General features: G+C 38.0%; 1 protein-coding gene and 1 non-coding gene across 3 annotated transcripts; one reads left to right on the forward strand and one right to left on the reverse strand.

The window, feature by feature from the left end:
- Positions 1 to 214: 214 nt before the first annotated feature.
- Positions 215 to 321, reverse strand: LOC145565261 (small nucleolar RNA R71). Its single transcript, XR_014094999.1, has one exon. It is a non-coding gene; the product is annotated as a small nucleolar RNA R71 (small nucleolar RNA).
- Positions 322 to 10871: 10550 nt separating this feature from the next.
- Positions 10872 to 15110, forward strand: LOC145640391 (protein Iojap-related, mitochondrial-like). 2 transcript variants are annotated; one of them, XM_081691681.1, is made up of 4 exons: positions 10874 to 11210; positions 12473 to 12560; positions 14275 to 14372; positions 14899 to 15110. In XM_081691681.1, the coding sequence occupies exons 1-4, from the start codon at positions 10917 to 10919 to the stop codon at positions 14968 to 14970; spliced, it is 552 nt and encodes a 183-aa protein (XP_081547807.1). In that variant the 5' UTR covers positions 10874 to 10916; the 3' UTR covers positions 14971 to 15110. The 2 variants fall into 2 exon arrangements, with proteins under 2 accessions (XP_081547809.1, XP_081547807.1); XM_081691683.1 differs by lacking the exon at positions 12473 to 12560 and having other exon boundaries at positions 10872 to 11214.
- Positions 15111 to 19230: the final 4120 nt, after the last annotated feature.

Genomic DNA, 19230 nt, shown 5'->3' on the forward strand with positions numbered 1-19230 from the left:
TCTTCACATTGCCGACTATTGTCAATATTGCAACACCATAAGGCAAGCCGGGGTCACTCAAGACCAAATCAGGGAGATTCTCTTTCCCTTTTCTTTAACTGGAAAAGCTAAATTGTGGTTTAATGGTCTAAATAGAACTACGCTTGGTATAACTGACTGGGAGACTCTTGTTTTGAATTTTTATAACAAATATTATCCTGCAGAGAGAACAGCAGTACTATGGAGTGCGATTCAGAATTTCGCCCAAGAAGCCGATGAGTCTTTATATGAGGCTTGGGAGAGGTTCAAGGACTTACAAAGAGAATGCCCTCACCACAATTTAGCACAATGGCAGTTAATCCAAGCCTTTTATAACGGCATTGGAAATTCTTCTAGAATAATTTTAGACTCTGCAGCTAGTGGGAGATTTATGAATCTTAATGTTGATGACGCAGGTCAGGTTATTGAAGACATGGCGATACACAATTCCCAATATGGGAATCCAAGAGGATTTGCTAACAAGGGGAAACATAGCGTCGACTCTGTATCCTTTTTGCAAGCTCAACTGACCTCTATTTGTCAAAAATTAGATAATCTGAGCACTGCTAACGTAGCCAATGTTTCTGCGATTAATAATAATTCTAATGAGGCTTTCTGTGAAAATTGTGGTATTGTAGGTCATTGGGAGCAAGATTGCAGGAGTTCCGTGGAGCAAGTTAATGCCTTCCAAGCTTATAGGCAGAATAACCCATACTCCAACACTTACAATCCTGGGTATCGGAATCATCCATACCTTTCCTACCGGAGCACTAATGTTCAAAATCCACCACCACAAGAACCACAGGTGCCACAGCAACAGCAGCAGAAATACTATCATCCCAATGCTGGCCAAAAGAATCAACCACAACAACCCCCCTCATCTTCAGACCCTTCTTTAGGGGAAATTAGAGCAATGTTGGTTAATATGCAAAAGCACATGGAGAGCAGAGATGCGACAATTGATCAAATTCTAGCGCATAACAAAATTGTAGATAATCAAATTGCGCAACTTTCCGCTACTCTACAAGCACGCCAACAGGGAGCCCTGCCGGCACAGCCGACTAGGCCTACGGATCAAGCATTTGCGATTACTCTAAGGAGTGGTTCAAACTATGAAGGGCCCTCTATGCCCAGAGTTGATGAACCTATTTTATTAAATAATGCTAATCTTGATTCCATTAAACCAAACAATGTAGTTGCTAGCCCTGCATGGCTAGAAGATAATACTAACACATCTAATCCTACATTGCAGGGTAAAACTCCGGAGAAGGTGGCTACTCCAGACAAAGAGAAAAATGCTCAAAAGCCAATTATCAAACTTCCTTTCCCCAATCGTCAATTGAAGACAAACTTGGATAAGCAGTTTGGTAAGTTCCTGGAGGTGGTTAAGGATTTGAAGGTAACAGTTCCCTTTACTGAATTGATCACACAAATCCCCTCATATGCAAAATTTATGAAAGAAATTTTGACGAGAAAAAGGTCTATTAGTGAGGTAGAGACAGTAGCTTTCACTGCAGAGTGTAGTGCCGTACTTCAAAATAAGTCTCCACCTAAATTGAAAGATCCGGGTAGTTTTTCTATCCCTTGTCATATTGGTAATCTTCTGATTGATAATGCATTATGTGATTTGGGTGCTAGTGTTAGCGTTATGCCATTATCTGTGTGTTCTAAGTTAAATATGGGTACATTAAAAGCTACCAATATAACTCTGCAAATGGCCGACCGTTCTTTCAAATACCCCCTAGGCGTTTTAGAGGACGTCCCCGTTAGAGTAGGTAAATTTTATATACCTGTAGACTTTGTTGTTCTTGATATGGCTGAGGATATGCAAACCCCAATTATTTTGGGTAGACCATTCCTTAACACTGCAGGAGCAGTCATAGATGTTAGAAGTGGTAAGCTAACACTATCTGTAGGGGATGATAAAGTGGTTTTTAATCTGAATAACACCCTCAAAAGCTCCATGACTGAGGAGAAATGTTTCAGTGTTAATGTGGTTGTAAATTATTCTAATAAGCCCCAAGCTCTTGAAAAAGATCCCTTGGAGGCGGTATCTTGTGTTGCATCCTTTTCAGATGAGATAGACAAATGGCAGAAGGAAGTCGACGCAATAGAAAGAGCACTCTACAATGTTGGTTTTGGTTTCGAGGATGAACAAGTGGAACCGATAGAGCAAGTTGTGCGAATCGAGCCTACGGTAAGTGTTCCGCCAGATCGAGTTGCAAGTGTTGAACACAATGACAATTTGAAGCAACATTCGATCGAAGAAGGGTTTTTAGTGCGTAGCATTGAAGATCCCCCTGTCCAAGTCGTGGAGGATCCACCAGATAAGGCGACTTGGCGTCCCACAGGACATGTCAGGAAGCCACATCGCAGCTTAAACATCGCTAGACCGGGTGAGAAACCACCCGATCAAGCGTTGGGCCAAGGGTCTTAGGAATTGTACTTGGTAAGAAGGTCGTGCGGGACCTAGATAAACCAGCGCTTTGCGGGAGGCAACCCGTATTTTTAATGTTTTTTTTTTAGACCAGTTTTTATTTTCGTTTTCTTAGGTGAGGAGAGCTGAGGGAATTTAATTAGTTTTATGAGTATTTGTACAGGTTTGAAGGAAAAGAGTTAGACAACTTTTTGAGAACAGAGGGAAATTAGCTCTCCCCGAATTAGTCTCGGGCCCGACCGGGCGAACCTCGCTCGATCGGGCGCGAGAGCAGTGTTTTAAAAATAGGAAATGTCGCCCGACCGGGCGAGAGCCGCCCGACCGGGCGCGAATTTTGACGTTTACGGACTAATTTGTCCGCCCGATCGGGCAAGCCTCGCCCGATCGGGCGCGAGAGCAAGGTGGAAATCAGGGAGTTAGATCGCCCGATCGGGCGAATGGCGCCCGACCGGGCGCGAGCGACTACAGAATTTTGCATAGTCAGATCGCCCGACCGGGCGACTGGCGCCCGACCGGGCGCGAGAAACAGTTTGAGTTTAGATCAGATCGCCCGATCGGGCGAGCCACCGCCCGACCGGGCGCGAGCCAAGTTCCGCGGTTTTCTTCTTCTTTCCTTCTCCATTTCTTCTTTCCTCCATTACTTTCTCTCTCTAAAACTCAAATTTTCTCTGACTTCTCTCTAAGATTTCTCCTCCATTACCAATCCAAATTCAAAACTTTTTACATATTTGTAATCCTCTCTTCATCCTCTTCACTCTCATACAAAAATTTTTCAGTTTTAATTCCAAAAAAAATTTCGACCCATTTCTCTACATGGCTTCAAAGAGAGCAAGATCAATTTTTGGTAGGAGCTCCAGCTCGAGGGAGGAGTACGACCCAGACTTACAGCTCCCGTATTGGCCGACGATCCGGATCGTGAGCCGGGAACAGAAAGAACGGTTGGAGCATTTGGTCGGTCGTGAGGTAATCCCTTCTCGGTGGTTACACCGCCCTACCTTAGAGTCATATGGTTTGTTTGATTATGTTAAACGATTTTTGAATGATATTGGCATGAGAAAATTCGTTGACATGCATTATCCTACATACCGAGAACTTACATGTGAATTTTTGTCCACTTTTCATGTTGTTAGTAGTAGAAATGGACCTAATTTATTTTTCAGGTTAAATAATAGAAATATTAGTTTAACTTTTGTTGAATTTTGTAAAATTTTTGAATTAAATTCTGAATTATCTCATCAGTGGCATGAAGATTATAAAATGGGTGATTTATATTTTGCTTTGACTGGTTTACCTGCCCCCGACCCCCAACATGCTAGTACCAAACCCATTCACCACCCTGTCCCGAAAATCTGGCAAAGGTTTGCGGGATTGTGTTTCTTGGGTAGGGCCGAGCCTCATAACGCTCAAACCAACGAACTAGCTATAATTGGACATTATGTATACGGGTTCGGGAAATTGAACATAGGCAGGTTCATAGTTCATCACCTGAGTCGGCATGCCACAGCCAGCACCACTTCCAAGTCCCCTATCCGTTTAGGTGGCCTTATCACTCGAATAGCGGTGAAAAAGGCCGGTTTTGTAGTAGACGGACCCCACCAGCTGACTAACTGTGGACCAGATACCTACATGACTGCTAGGTATTTTGAGGATGTGGGGTGGGTTAGGCCGGATAGCGAGCAGACACCCTTTTGGTGTATTCGGACTGGGAACGAGCAACCTTTGCCTATTTTTCCCCTTCCCAGTCCAGACTTGACCGCCTTTCCCCCAGGGCAACTTTCCTATACCTATGATGCTTTAGTCGCCAACGCTAGGGGACAGGCACCACCACCACCAGTTCCACCACCTCAGCCCCAGCCCGAGGTGGCTTTCTCTCCACCTCGTATGTCTCATTCCGTCTCTCATGTTGACTCTGACCCAGTTTGGGATTTTCAGAGTATAGGTCAGGCCCTAGGACGTATTGAGCATGCACAGACTGACCTTAGGAGGATGGTGGGCTCTATTGACCACAGGTTAGGGTACCTAGAGAGGAACCAGGGTAGAGCTCTCTACCCTATGTACGATGATTATGCTCGTCGGGGCAACATTCCCGACGATGCTATCCACCCTGACTGGTTTCAGCCCCCTCCCCAGGGATATGGTAGGGATCCCACTGCCCGTGGTATTTACTCTGACTATTCTTCCTTTTTCGGGTACGGGCAGGACATTCCTTTCGGGGGACCGGCGGGGGGGAGTTTTCACGCTGACTATTTTGGTGGTAGCTCTTCTGGTGCAGGTGGTGCAGGTGGCAGTGGAGGTGCGGGCTTCGGCTCGATGGACGAGGATGATGAGGACTAGCTATGCTGGGCTAGTTTCCGAGCCAATGAGGACATTGTCTGATTCTGGCTTGGGGGAGATTTTGGTTTGGTATTTTTCTTTTTCTCTTTTCTTTTATTTTTGGTGTGTTTTCTTAGGTTAATTTTTTTTTTTTGTTTTCTAGGTTAGCTTTATTGCTTTATTTATATATAAAAATCCAAAAATACGTTCCAATGAATTATAAATTATGCTTCCCTGTGCCCCTTACTTTACAAAGTTGTTTTGATCCTTAGTAATTGATGATAGGCATTGTGGATTAGTTGATCATGATTTGATGTTTGATTGTCTTGAAACCTTAACATGCGTCAATTTTGCCCAACTACTTGTGAATATAGTGCTTGACTAGTTGATTTGGTTAGGATTGTGTGATAGTTCCATAGTTCCTGGTATGTCGATGAATTTGAGTATTGGTTTGCAACTACTAGTAATGTTTATATGATTCATTATTATGCACATTGTGGAGGACGAAGGCATTTGTTCTTTTAGGTAGCCTCCAGATATTGTAGATACATTTGTTCCCTTCTTGCTACCCATGTTGTTGCCTTGACTTTTTATTGTTTATTAGCCACATTACAAGCCTATTTTGCCCCATTGGTTACTAGTCCCAAGCTTGGCTTGGGGGAGCTATTAGTGAGTGAGGTGAGGGAGTTTGTAGTGTGCTATTTATTTGCACAATTTGGGTGGGATTTTGAGAAGTAGTTTTGTTGATTGTTCATGTTTATTTTTGATGAATTCGAGAGTTATATTTTCTTGAAAAAAATAAAGCATGATATTATGAAAAAAAAAAAAAGAGAAGTTCAAAGAAAAAAAATGTGAAAAAAAATATGCGAACTTCAAAAGAAAAAAATGTTCAAATGTTCTAATTGGAGGTTTGTAAAGAATAATTCTGAGCCTCAATGAAAAATTCAAGTTTGGAAAATAAGTTTGTTTATTCACTCTATTTCTTCATTATTATATCTTATGAGTGATTATTGTAAGTGTTGGGATTATTTATTATGATTGGAGTATATTTGATTGATGTTAGAGTTGGTTATGTAGGAGATGTATGATCACTATTTATTTTGATCATGGGCTTTATTAGGATTTGCTCCCTTAAGCATAGCTTTACTCTAACTTGTTCCCAAAAGATTCCTACCCTTTACCCTAGCCTTACATTACAAGCTTTAAAGACCTTCTGACCTTTGTGCATAGAATTGTATGAATGTGAAAGTGTTGTTTATCAATGCAAGTTATGATTTGGCATATTTCGAGTCGACTAGTAGGTTGAGCGTTCATTGTTTTATACACACGAGAGTGTGAGTTGGGAGGGCATTGTTCACATAAAGGGGTTGGATGGAGAGCGATCGAGTACATCTTTTACTCGCCACATAAATGAGAGTTGAGTGTGTGAGCACTAGTCTTGAATTCTATATGCTCTTGTGGTTTGCTCTGTTTGACAATTGTTAGGGAAGAAAGGTAATTGGATGGATTTGATTGGTTGACTCTGAAGCGTGTTTATTTGATTTACCCTGGATCGCTTGTGCTTGATTTTTACTTATTGGGGTGAAGCATATTTATTGATTCATTGATGAGATCTTTGCTTAGGGACAAGCAAAGGTTTGGCTTGGGGGAGTTTGATGTATCCATTTTATATAGTATTTTACCCCCGTCCCTTGGTCATAATTAGTAGTGTTTTTGGCTCTTTAGAGCCACTTTTATTACTAATTGGTGTTTTCTAGTGTTTTCGTAGATTTGGTTGACTTTTGCAGGGATTTATGCTTTTGGAGTATTTTCCCGAGATATTTAGGAGCAATCACAAGCACTGGAGAAGCACGACCAGATTTTATAGCCCAGGGCCGGTTGGAGCCATCGAACCGGTGATTAAGGGCTCGGTAGAGGTGATACCGGGGCGTTTGGACCGAGTATTCAAGACCCAAAGAGGAAACCCAGATTGGCCCGAAGAATTGGAGCCCAATCGAAGTCCAAATATTGGCCCAAATGATCCGCCCGGCCAAAAAGGCTGGCGCCCGGAGGCGCGCCCGGCCGGGCGGGAGGAGCGCCCGGTGACGCGCCCGGCCGGGCGCGAGATTGCTATTAGAGATAAAAAAAAGGCGCGCCCGATCGGGCGGTGCCTCGCCCGATCGGGCGCGTGTTTTTTTAGGGGACGATTAGCGTCGTTTTAATTTGTTTTAGTTTAGGATTTTTGTACGGAGTATAAATACTCCTCCGTAATACGTTTTTAGGTCGTCTCTTCTTTTGGGGGAGATCTTCTTCTCTCTTCTTCACGACTTCTTCTTCTCTTAATCCTTTCTCCTAGACTTTCTCTCTCTACTTAGTTTTCTCTCTCTTAATCTCTCTCTAAACTTTTGTTATTATTTCTTTAATTAATTCCAGATTTATTTTGGTGACGATTTCTCTTCCCTTAATCTTAGTTATTTATTTTATTCCTTTGATCATGATTTATTTTATTGCTTTGCTTAGTCTATATTTAATTATGTGTGAGTAGTTTAATTTCTAAGGTTTATGGGGATCTAATAAATAATATGAAGGGGTAAATTATTGTTGTCGATTATCAATGCTAGATTAATTTCCTATTGATTGATTTAATGCTCTGTGACTAGATTAGGCCTGTCTTTTATGCATGAGTTTGACAATATTGATTCAAGAATCGAGAGATGAGAATTAATGTTTAGGTCTAGTTTCAATAGGCAAGTTAATTTATAAATGGTTAAGTCAAGATTCGAGAGATGAGATTTAATACCGGTAATTTAATTGTGTGATTGTAATAAGTAGCGAGCCCTTTACAATCTGGTTAATTGATGCATTGATGATTGACTATTATTGATTGTTGGTATTGCATGATGATTTCTTATTGGATTGTTTTAATGTTTTACAATTGCGGCTTGTAAAAGTATAACAATATTAAATTGATGAATCGAGCAGATGTTAATTTGATATTAAAGGCTATTTTCAATAAGAACTTAGATCTAGTGAATTGCGAAAGCCTGTTAGATCTATGTTGATTAATAAATTGCGAGAGCCTGTTAATCATGTTATTTATGCAATGTCAATGATTGATTACCCTATTTTACTCCGGAGTATTATTTATTGGTGAACCTATACCCTAGATCCTTTTATATATTATTTTCTCCCTTTTCCTACTCTTTTTAGTTTAGTTTCATATTCAACTTTTAATATTGGTTACTTAAATAATTTAGATTATAATATTTAATTAGGAGTAAAAAGACTTGTTTCCCTGTGGAGATCGACCCTACTTCCCTATCTACTTTAGTTAGTGAATTAGGTAATTATTTTTGATTAGGGGATACGACTTTACCCTGTCATAAATCAACCACCATTTTGACACGCAAATCAGAAGAAGGTGGAAGACCATTGCCCATATATTCATATTCTTCAATATAGCCAACATGAGATAATATTTGACTAGCCCAATCACGAGTTAAATACAAGAAAGGAAGACCATGAATTCTTACCCATAGAGAGGTAGAATTAAAATTTAAGTGATGAGGAATAAAAGAGCGATGATACCTTTGCAAATTAATAATTCGCCCATCAAAGACTGTCGATCTGATACGCACAATAGCATCCAAGTCAGAAACAACATAGCATTAAAAAATATAATACCTTCCAGAGTTATGGACTCGAATTACGCCAAGCCTCCTCCAGCGAGAATTGACTATGTACTGAACATAGTGGACAGGAGGTGGATTAGGGCCAACAAAAACCCCAACAGCACTCTGATTAAAATTAATCGTACCAAGAAAATTAAAATTTTGAGAAGGTTCAACAAGTCCCCCCATTCGTAAATCATCATAATCATAAGCACCCTTGTGATTTGGGTGCCTATAAGGAGGGGAATTAGCCATCTAGAGAAGGATAAAGAAATTAAGAAGAGGAGGAAGGTTGAGGAAAATGAAAGCTTGCAAATCGAGGCTATTTATACAGGGGAGGGGATGAAGAGCTGAAAACAAAGGGGCTATGCCAAAATTACAAGTGGCAAACACAACAAATAAAATTGGATAACTTGTGCTTATACTTGCAATGATTTCACAGAGAAAGTAAGAAAGATTTTTGAAACAAAGATTTGCAGGAGGAGTATGGAGAAAGAATTAATTCCATTGGTGGAATAGGAAGGGAACAAATTCAGGGGATAGAAAGATCCAAAGGATGTCAGAATTTGAGAGAAGCAAATAAATTGATTGGGTGCATGTTCTTGTAAACATTGAATGTTTACTTTGAATATTGAAACAAGAAGAGGAGAAGTCACAAAGAGAAGGATTGAGATGAAAAAACTCACTTTAGTGAGAAGGGCTCTCGGCTAGAGAGAGAAAATTGTAATACAATGAAAAAAAGATGGTGAAAATTGATGTTAAATTACCAGTATTTTACTTAAGTGTCTTAGATTATATTTCCACCAATTATTAAAACCTTTGTTAAAAATTAACATTTTTTTATGGAAAGATTAGTGCGGCTAAGCTATATTAATTCATTCCCTCCAAAAAAAAAAAATACTTTATTAATTCGTGCATAAAGTATCCAATAGCATAGCAGAGGTGTCTGGTTGAGTTCGGTGAGGTCAGGTCAAGTCAATTGTAAAAAGTTGTGTGAGTCGTATTAAATTATTGTGCCCATACATGTCAAATTCTTAATTGGTTTTTTTCTGGTCGGTTTTTGACACCTCTATCCCAATGGTATACAAGAAGAAATCTCACAAAGACATTGATTTACCTAAACTTGCTCAAGACTAAAGGGCACAATCTAATACTAGTATATATGTTACTCACAAGTCACAATTTGAATTTAAACACTCCATTTCTACTTCACGTTCCCCCTTTTTGTGAAAAAACTCATTACAGTAGGAGAAAATACAATTTTCTCAATATATGTTTCTAAAGGTAGCATTATATTGTTGTCATTTTGAGTAGGTAAGTGAGAAAACTTTGTAATATCAACAATAACAGAAAAGTTTGTGAATAACGACTAAAATTTGAAAAGCTTTTTTGATGGAGATTTCATAAGCTCAAGGTCTGCTTCAATGGAGGAACATAACATCGAGATTGATCATACCCTTTACTTCTCCTTTTCGTAGGGTTTCTGTTTACTTCGCCACCGGAATTAAGGGTGGACATGCCGGTGGAAATAAAACTAAAGGTGTCGGTGGAAGATTTATGGGTGAAGATGTAGGTTGACAAAATATCGAGCTCCTTAAATGGAGCAAGTTTGCTATGGGAAGAGGAAGGAGAAGAACAATCTAGTTGTGAGATTAACATTGTAGTATACGACGTCAATATCGATTAATTAATAAAAATCACGAGTCATCAAATAAAGACAATTAAAAATTCATAAAGTTACTCAATATTACAAAATTGTCATTTGAGATGCATAATTTATTACCCAAATTGAGTATTTGAGGCAACCTCATTATAATAGTAGATAAAAGTGTCATTTCAGGTATTCAGGTTGAGTTCAATAGAGTCAGGTCAGGTATATTTCAAAGTTAAAATCATGCTAAATTACTATGAGTCAATGTGAGCTGAAATCTTAAACAAATCATGGCCCTGTTTGGTAGTAAGCTTATTGGGGGTATATTAGCTTATTTGACTAACTTTAGCTGATTGACTAGTCAAACAAGCTAATACAAGTGTTTGGTAGTAAGCTCATTGAAAGAGCTTATATTCCACTAAATAAGCTCTTTTTGAAAAAGCTCACTTTAGGAGCTTTTTCAATTAGTTTATTCATTAATTATTGTGAAATGACATTTATAACCTCATTTAATTTAAAATCCTATCTAAACTACCTACCCCACAATTAGCTTATTGGTCATTTCACATACTCAATCACCTTTAAGCTATCAGCTATTTACCAAACACTTTTATATAATCAGTTAATACAATAAGTTAGTCAAATCAGTTAATAAAATCAGCTAGTCAAAATCAGCTAACTCAATCAGCTTCAGCTTTCAGCTTTCTCCCAAACAGGGCCCATATTTTTTTTTTTACGGGTCAGATCGGATTAGATTAGTCGAGTCGGTTTTGACATAGAAAGGGTTTATATAGGGTTTTACCTCTAACCACCTCAAATCCCAGCAAAACTCTCATTCTTCTGAAAAATGCTGTCTGCTCTTCGCTCTCGAGCTCATTCTCTCTCCTCTCCTTCTCTTCGGCAGCCATGGCTATGGAAGCTCAATCAGAGTACCCCATTTTCCTCTCTTACGCGCGACAAAGACGGTAGAACAGAGATTCTGAAGCTTGATGAAATCGAGAAAGTTCTCTCCGAAGTTAGGGCAGATGATATCAAGGTTATTCGAGTTGGTGATCAATGCGATTTGACCGATTACATGGTTTTCGCTACTGGAAGATCTTCTTGGCATGTTCGTAATATTGCTCAAGCCCTAGTTTACAAGGCAGGTTGTCTGTTTCTCCCTAATTTCTTTCTTTGTTTCAGAAATTAGGGTTTTGTTTTGTTGAAGTATATCTGCAATGAATTGAATTTTGCTGCATTGTGGGGGTATTAATTTGATTAGAATAAACAAGGGTGTATGATTTTTTTGATTGATTTTGCAATGTTTTCATACTTGTTGTTGTGTATCAGTTAATATCTGATCTTGTTGTATTGATTATAATTGCGAAAAATTAAGCATGTTGAAATTGGGAGTTTTGAATTATAACCCTGACAAATAATTACCTTATCATTGCGAATGTTTGTGGAGGATTACACGTTAATAAAATTAATTGGAATCATATGGATTGTTTTCGTCATACGGATTGTTGTCACATGAGTAGCTTACTGTAAGTCTGTAATGAGATATACATTTAGCAGAAATATGGTGTAAATGTGGATATAACAAAGATGGATACTTTGCAAAGGATATATGTAAAGCTATGGTTTCCTGACTAATACCATGGGCACTACAGGAGTTACATAATGTTCCTTCATTATATTGTAAGTATTGTAAACTGAGGTTCTGCCTCATAGCTTATTAATGATTAGTAGTATAAGTTCCTCTCTTTGAGCAAACTGTAAGAGAGATACATGTTGGTTGTGGAGAATCTTTTTACGAGCCACCTCATAAGGACTCAAGATTTAGAACAATTTGTTGTAACTTGTAATAGTGAGACCTTAAGGAGACCTACATACTAAACATTTTTACGATCAGTATACGATAAAAGGAGGGAAGAAGGAAATGAAATAAAAGAAAACATTAAATTGTGGGTTGAGCTTGTTTCTCTTAAGTAGAAAACTGGAGATAGTTTGATTAGAAATCATGAGATTGTTAAGCTAAAAAGACATTTTCAAATCCAAGCTTGGATTTATGAGGATGTTGAATCCATGTTCGAGGTGCCCTTAATGCATCCTGCAGTCTGCAGACCTTTCAGATAACTCTATACACATAGGTAAGTATGGGCAGTAGTATAAAAGAACCATCTTTCAGCACGTTACTGCTTACTGTTTCTGATCTGAATGATAGACCTGATAATAGCGTGTCGTCAAATTGTCATCATGGTGGATTGTGTCTCAGCTCTTTCATTAGTTTTGTTATCTCTGTGCCTCTGTGGAGTTTCTAGCTGCTTCGTGCATAGACCATGTGATATGCAAATAAAATTATAAACATTCATACCTTTTACAGTATGATAAGTGATGTTTACACTGCAATAACTGTTATAGGCTAAGCAGAAGCAGAAAGAAGCAAAGAGGATGTTGTTGCCAAGTGTGGAAGGAGAAGAAAGCGGCAATTGGATTGTTGTCGATTCTGGTTTGTTTTCTTTCTCTGCAGAGGCTCTCATCCACTTTGTCTCACTGATATGCCTGCATTGCTATGAACTTTAATATGATTTTCAAGGGTATTAGGATATGAAAAAATTCTGAGAGTTTTGCTATTATTTTCATGTAACAATCAATCCTTCAAGCTTCAGTTATGGAAATAAATCTGTGCTTGGTGTACAAAGAATTGTTTTATGTCCGTTGTGATGTGATCTGTATCAATGTTTATTAGTTCCTGCTTGTCCATCATAGTAATTGCTTTGTTTGTCTGACCTATTATGATTGTCACTCGTTACTTGCATTATGGCTGTATGAAATAATTTTTGGCCATCTCATTAGTGACACCAAGTAGAGCTGGAAAAGAGGCATGTGGTGTTCGTGTTTGATCTTGTATTCATATTATGTTGCTCATAAAATCTATCAAAAAGTATGTAAAATGTAGGATCAATGCATAATTTGACCAATTTGTCAAAACGGGTCGTGTTTAGGTTGGTTCTGTGTCTTGTCAACTTCGTGTGTTCTCTCAGTAATTTCATGTTTGTGTCATGCCGGTTTCGGTTGTGTCTTGTTAGAGCTCATGTTAGAGATTGCCAGCTCTAACTCCAAGTCACAAACTTCAACTAAGTTCAGACCTTACAAGCCCTCTCAAAGCATCACTTTAAAGATCTCATTTCCATATGACTTACTAATAGAAAATTGGGTTGCTGAAGGCTAAAACTTCATAGAACTATTGATATAATTGAACTTTATGATCAATTCAAAAACCTTCAATTAATGGCTGGCCTTGGATCTACTTTATTCTTGGATCTAATTTAGTTGTCATGTCACGTCTCTCGACACTCAATCCTTATGCTAAGGGCAGGATTGAGATTGATCTTTCTGTAGTTCTTTTGAGGGCGTCATAGAACTTTAAACATCTAAATATAGGTAATAGGGACATGCATTTATGCCATTGCTTATTACTGTTGAAATGACACTCTGAACTATCTCCTAGCAGATGAATATCACAGAACCTTTTTTTTTGGTTGATTTGTTTTGTCTTCCTTTCATCTTTGTATTTTTGTTGTTTAGAATGTTTTCTTTTGCCATTGTATTTTATGATTATTGTTATAAAGCTTATTCCCCATTGATGTACATCTGTGATCTGACCATATCTGCTAACCAGTTTTCAGAACTCTTTATGTTTCCCTGTCCCTAGAACCAACAACTTCTAATACTTAAGTGGGAGGGAGAATTACATTTGAATAGTTGAATATTCTCTCAATTAGCTAGCTGTTAAGTTTTTTTTTCAGAGCTTTAGTGAATCCTGGAGATTATGATAGTTGTTTCTTTGGCAATAAAACTTTATGTTTGCCCCAGCCAACTATCTTGCACATGGAACCATATATAGCTAACTTCTTATTATCATTTTGTGGCTCAACATTTGAAGCTTTTCCATTAGAATGGAGACTTGTTAAATATGGAGTAGAAAGCCAGCTTTCCAAAGCCAAACCATAGATTTGAATTATGATTAGCCTAATAGAGATTAAGCAACTTTGTAGGGAATGGATTTTTCTTATTATTTCCTTTTTTTACGGAATATTATTAACTTTATTTAGCCCTTATATTTTTTTCGGTAGCTTAATTTTGAGTAGTGAGTATATATCAGAAAAAAAAATTTATTTTTATTATTTTTAATTTTTTTGGTATTGCTTTTACCATTACAGGTTCAGTGATTGTTCATGCATTAGATGAGAAAGCCAGAGCTTATTATGATTTAGAAAGTCGTTGGGCAAAGGAGAAGCCACCTGCTGAATCTAGCAAGGTTTACATTCTTTCTGTATAGAGATGACCGTGGTTGATAGTTTCAATTATTTTCAACTGGTTTAACTAATGGTAACTGCTGTGAAAAAAGGCTCATAGGGTAAAAGCCTTTTTTTTTTTAAAAAAAAAAAAAAACACGTATGTGTATGTGTTTTTTTTTTTTTTTTTTTTTTTTTTGGGGGGGGGGGGGGGGGGGGGGGGGGGGGCGGGGGGATTCCGTGTTTACAAATTTGCATTGTTATCAGTAGATAAATTAGAGAAGCTAGATGAATATCTAGTTGCCAAGTATTTGATGAAATATTTCAATTTTGATATTTTCTTGTTGGGCAAACTGCAACAAATTGAACCTCATATGCTAATCTTTTAGTATATTGAGCATTTGGGGATCTACAATCTTAGTAATGGTACTGGCTGAACAGTATCCATGCTGTACATGAGGTACTGTTGTTTGAGTGTACGGTCTTCCTTAGAAGTTGGGCGTTGTATCACAATATTGTATTGAATCCATCTTGTATCAATGTGTTCAGGAACTGGATACAGCTTTGGTGAAGGTTCGGCGCAAGAATAATTCAAAGAAACGAGTGCAAGCCAATGCTTAAGTTTAAGCTCTGTTCTGGTGCTGTAAATAAGGGTGGTTCGGATAGAAATACTCACCACCTTTTTAATTTTTTTTTTTTTGAAGTGCTATAACTTTTTGAAATACTAGTTCTAATTAATAATTGATTTTTTTGGACTATAATACAGTTGTAGAAATGATTTGTGTGGGCATATTTTATTTAAATCTTTTTTTTTTTTTGACAGAATCTAATGATCCTTAATATAGAGCCAATAGAGGGAATCGTTACTAGTGAGAGTATGAAACTCGATTGTACAATGAGAATTGAGCAAAATACATTGAGGGGGTACTACAATAGTTTACATGATTCTCACAACCCTCATTTTCTTCATGCCTCCCATACAAATTACAGCACCACTGCAAGCCATGATCCCATATTCCCAACACCCACAGTCCAACCCACCAAATACTGATAAACTTGTATTTTCTCAAATGTGTGTATAACCATAATAAGTTAGTTTGATTAACAATTTAGGTTAAATTATGTACACATCATTACTTCGTATATACTCCGTAGAAGATATCACACATTCAAACATAGATAAAAAAGATAAAAGAGTACTCCGTATTTCATAAACAATATAAATAATGTTACAGAGTAGCTAGGAAGCTATACAATGAACCTAGGGAACAATACATAATCTAGGGACCAATACAATCATAGTAAATGCATCATCATATTTAGAGCTGGGCATGGGCCGGGTCAGCACGCGGGCGGCCCGGGCACGGCACGAGGATGGCCCGGCACGGCACGGCCCGACGGCAGGCCCGGCCCGGCACGATGGCACGCCCCTCGTGCCTCGTGCGGGCTGCGGTGAAAAAAAACCCAAAAGTGGCCCGGCACGGCACGAGCCCGGCCAATAGCCCGTGGCACGGCCCGCAGGCACGGCCCGCAGGCACGGCCCGCAGGCACGGCCCGCAGGCACGGCCCGCAGGCACGGCCCGCAGGCACGGCCCGCGGGCTAACGGCTATAAACTGGCGCTGCTCTTGTTTTTTCCCTCCAACGGCCATAAACGGCTATAAACGGCTATAAACGGCTCTATTTTCACCTATAAATACCACCCTCAACTTCCAATTCTTTCCACAACTCAATACTCATCTTCTCATCTCATTCTCTTACTCTCTTACTCTCTTATTCTCATATATTATAATTTATAAATTATAATCTCTTAATATTTCTTAATCTCTTATTCTATTATAAATTTTACATTTTTAATATTATTAGTCTACTACCAAAAAAAAAAAAAAAATTGTTATATTTACATTCGGGAAATTATAATTTCGGGAAATTATAAATTCGAGAAATTATAAATTTGGGAAAGCATTGAAGCGTCATTGTAAGATCTAACTCAACTTTATTTTAATTTGTTATTGTTATTGTTATTGTTATTGTTATTATTATTGTTATTATTATTATTATTATTATTATTATTATTATTATTATTATTATTATTATTATTATTATTATTATTATTATTATTATTATTATTATTGTTGTATACTTGGAACTACTTAATTACATAAAAACTACTTTCTATTTTAATTGTGGGTTATTTGGATTGTTGAAATCTGTCTAAGGCGGGATTTGGGCTCTGGACAACGTCGATCCTAACCATAATTTGTTACTTTGTTAGTGTTATAAACTTATAATTGTTAATTTGTTATAATTGTTAATATTGTTGTTAATTATTATTTATTAGTTAATAATCTTAATTAATCATGGCATCAAACCCGAACCAATCCTCCTCTAAAAAAGCCAAATCTAAACGACCATTGGAAGGCTCTTCTATGCCCCCCCCTACAATGCAAATCCCTACTATGCAAATCCCTACAATGGCCAATCCCACCCACCCCGGGTTTTCTACCGGTTTTCCCACCGGATTAGATCAACAAGGGACATTCCAACCATGGCAAAGCACCCAATCTCCACCTTATTATGCCTCCGCACATGATATGCCTTTTGAATTTAACTATCAAACAACTCAAGCAAGCAACACACAACCTGCCGGCTCTAGTGACCCATCCGTCCAAAATACTATTCCCACATCTGATAACCCATTCATTGAATGGTACACCGAAGAAGAAATGACCCTTTTGAAAAACCGAAAGAGTAAATGTTGGCAATATTTCTTGTTAAGTAGAGATGGTGAAAAAGCCAAGTGTAAAACTTGTGGTAATATTTATTCGGCTCCAGCCAAAGGCGGTACGGGGCACCTAAACCGACACAGTGAAAAATGTGGTGCCCCTAGTACTGACCCAACTCAACCAAAAATTTCTCAATTCCATCCTTATGGCTTCACTTACAATTATGAGAGGGATAGGGATGAACTTGGGAGAATGATAGTCCAAGCCGAACAACCTTTTCTTTTTGCTGAAAGTGATCCGTTTAACAATTACATTAAACGAGCACTACAACCCCAACACAAAAAAATCTCCCGAAAAACCGTTAAAACAGCTGCCATGAAAACTTACTTAGAATACAAAATGAAATTAATTGAAGAACTTAAAACTCTTACTTCAAGAGTTTCTATAACTTCTGATGCATGGGATGGTGGTTATGGTTTACATTATTTGTGTGTTACTTGTCATTGGGTTGATAGTGAATGGTTATTGCAAAAACGTATTATTTATTTCAAATTGCTTGAATACCCCCATACGGCCTTTAATATTTCTAATTGTATTATGAGTGCTCTTGATGAATATTGTCTTAGGGACAAAATCATGTCCATGACGTTTGATAATGCAACATCCATGACAGCTAGTGCTAATCTAATTAAACCAAACTTGCATAATGTCATAATGGATGGAGATGCATTACATATTAGATGCATTTGTCATGTTTTAAACTTGTGTGTTAAGGATGGACAAGAAGCAATTGGTCCATACTATTCCAAAATTCGAAATGCTGTTTTGTCTATTATGTCTTCTAGCAGTAGGTATCAGGAATGGAGGCGATATCTTAAGCAAAATAAGATAAAGCCTATTAGAATTAAAACGGATTGTCCAACTAGGTGGAACTCCACCTATGACATGTTGAGTCAGGCACTTTCGTATAGAGTTCCATTTTCATTGTTTTACAATAATAAGTATCCACAATTCATGATAGCAGACTCCGATTGGGATAATTGTGAAAAATATATGCAATTTTTACAATTATTATATAGTATGACTCACTGTTTTTCTTCTGTTTATGTTCCTTGCATTCATTCTTTCCTTCAAAATGCATGTTTATTTGCTCAACTTCTTTATGAACATCGATCACAACAAGATTACAATGATTATGTTCCACAAATGGAGGCTAAATGGCGTAAATATTACACTAAGCTTCCTATGGTTTATATGTTTGCTTCTATTTTAGATCCTAGATCAAAGTATGATGGCACATTTATGCTAATTGATATTTACTATGAATGCATGCAACTCGGTGATGGTGTCGAACAATATAAAAATCATGTGAAAGATAAATTTTTTGAGTTATATAGAGTTTATGAATCTAAATATGGAACCGTCACTCATTTTGCCCCTTCTCAAACATCCAAAAGCGTAAGTAAAACGGGCAAAAGTTTGGCGGCCCAAGCTGCTAACATGTTATCTAAGTTTTCAGGTAGTGGATCATCATCAAGGCGAACACAAAGCGATGTTTCGGAGTTGCAAATGTACTTAAACTACGACTTCATGAAAGGCTTGGACGAAGATTCGAGGTTGGGGATGGACATCCTAGATTGGTGGAAATCCCAAAGCACAAAGCATCCAATTTTGGCGGCAATGGCACGTGATATTTTCAGCATCCAAGCCTCCTCCGTTGCCTCGGAACGAGCTTTTAGTGCTTCGGGAAGGGTTCTAGACGATAGAAGAACAAGTTTGAAGCCCGAAACACTAGAAATGTGTGTTTGCTTGAAGGATTGGATGGATGCCCAAGAACGCATCCAAGATCGTACTTTTACGGCCAACGACAACATCGATGGTTCCGATCGTTCTGGTTCAACTAGCTCCTCCGCATTAGCTAGTGAACATGAAGCCGAAGATGAAGACGAAGAAGATAATGAAGACCTTGATTGAAGATTACCAACAACTCGAGAATTAATATTAATTAGCGAAAATTCTAGTATTTCCTATGTACTCTATTAATTAGTGAAAATGTTAGTATTTCCTATGTTGGCTATGTACTCTATTAACATTAGCCGTATAATAAAATAACAAAATAAGTTATTCATCAATTATTGTTAGTTGTACCCTTGTACT

The sequence above is a fragment of the Chenopodium album genome, chromosome 1 (genome assembly GCF_948465745.1).
Source record: "Chenopodium album chromosome 1, dcCheAlbu1.1, whole genome shotgun sequence".
NCBI classification, from domain to species: Eukaryota; Viridiplantae; Streptophyta; class Magnoliopsida; order Caryophyllales; family Amaranthaceae; genus Chenopodium; species Chenopodium album.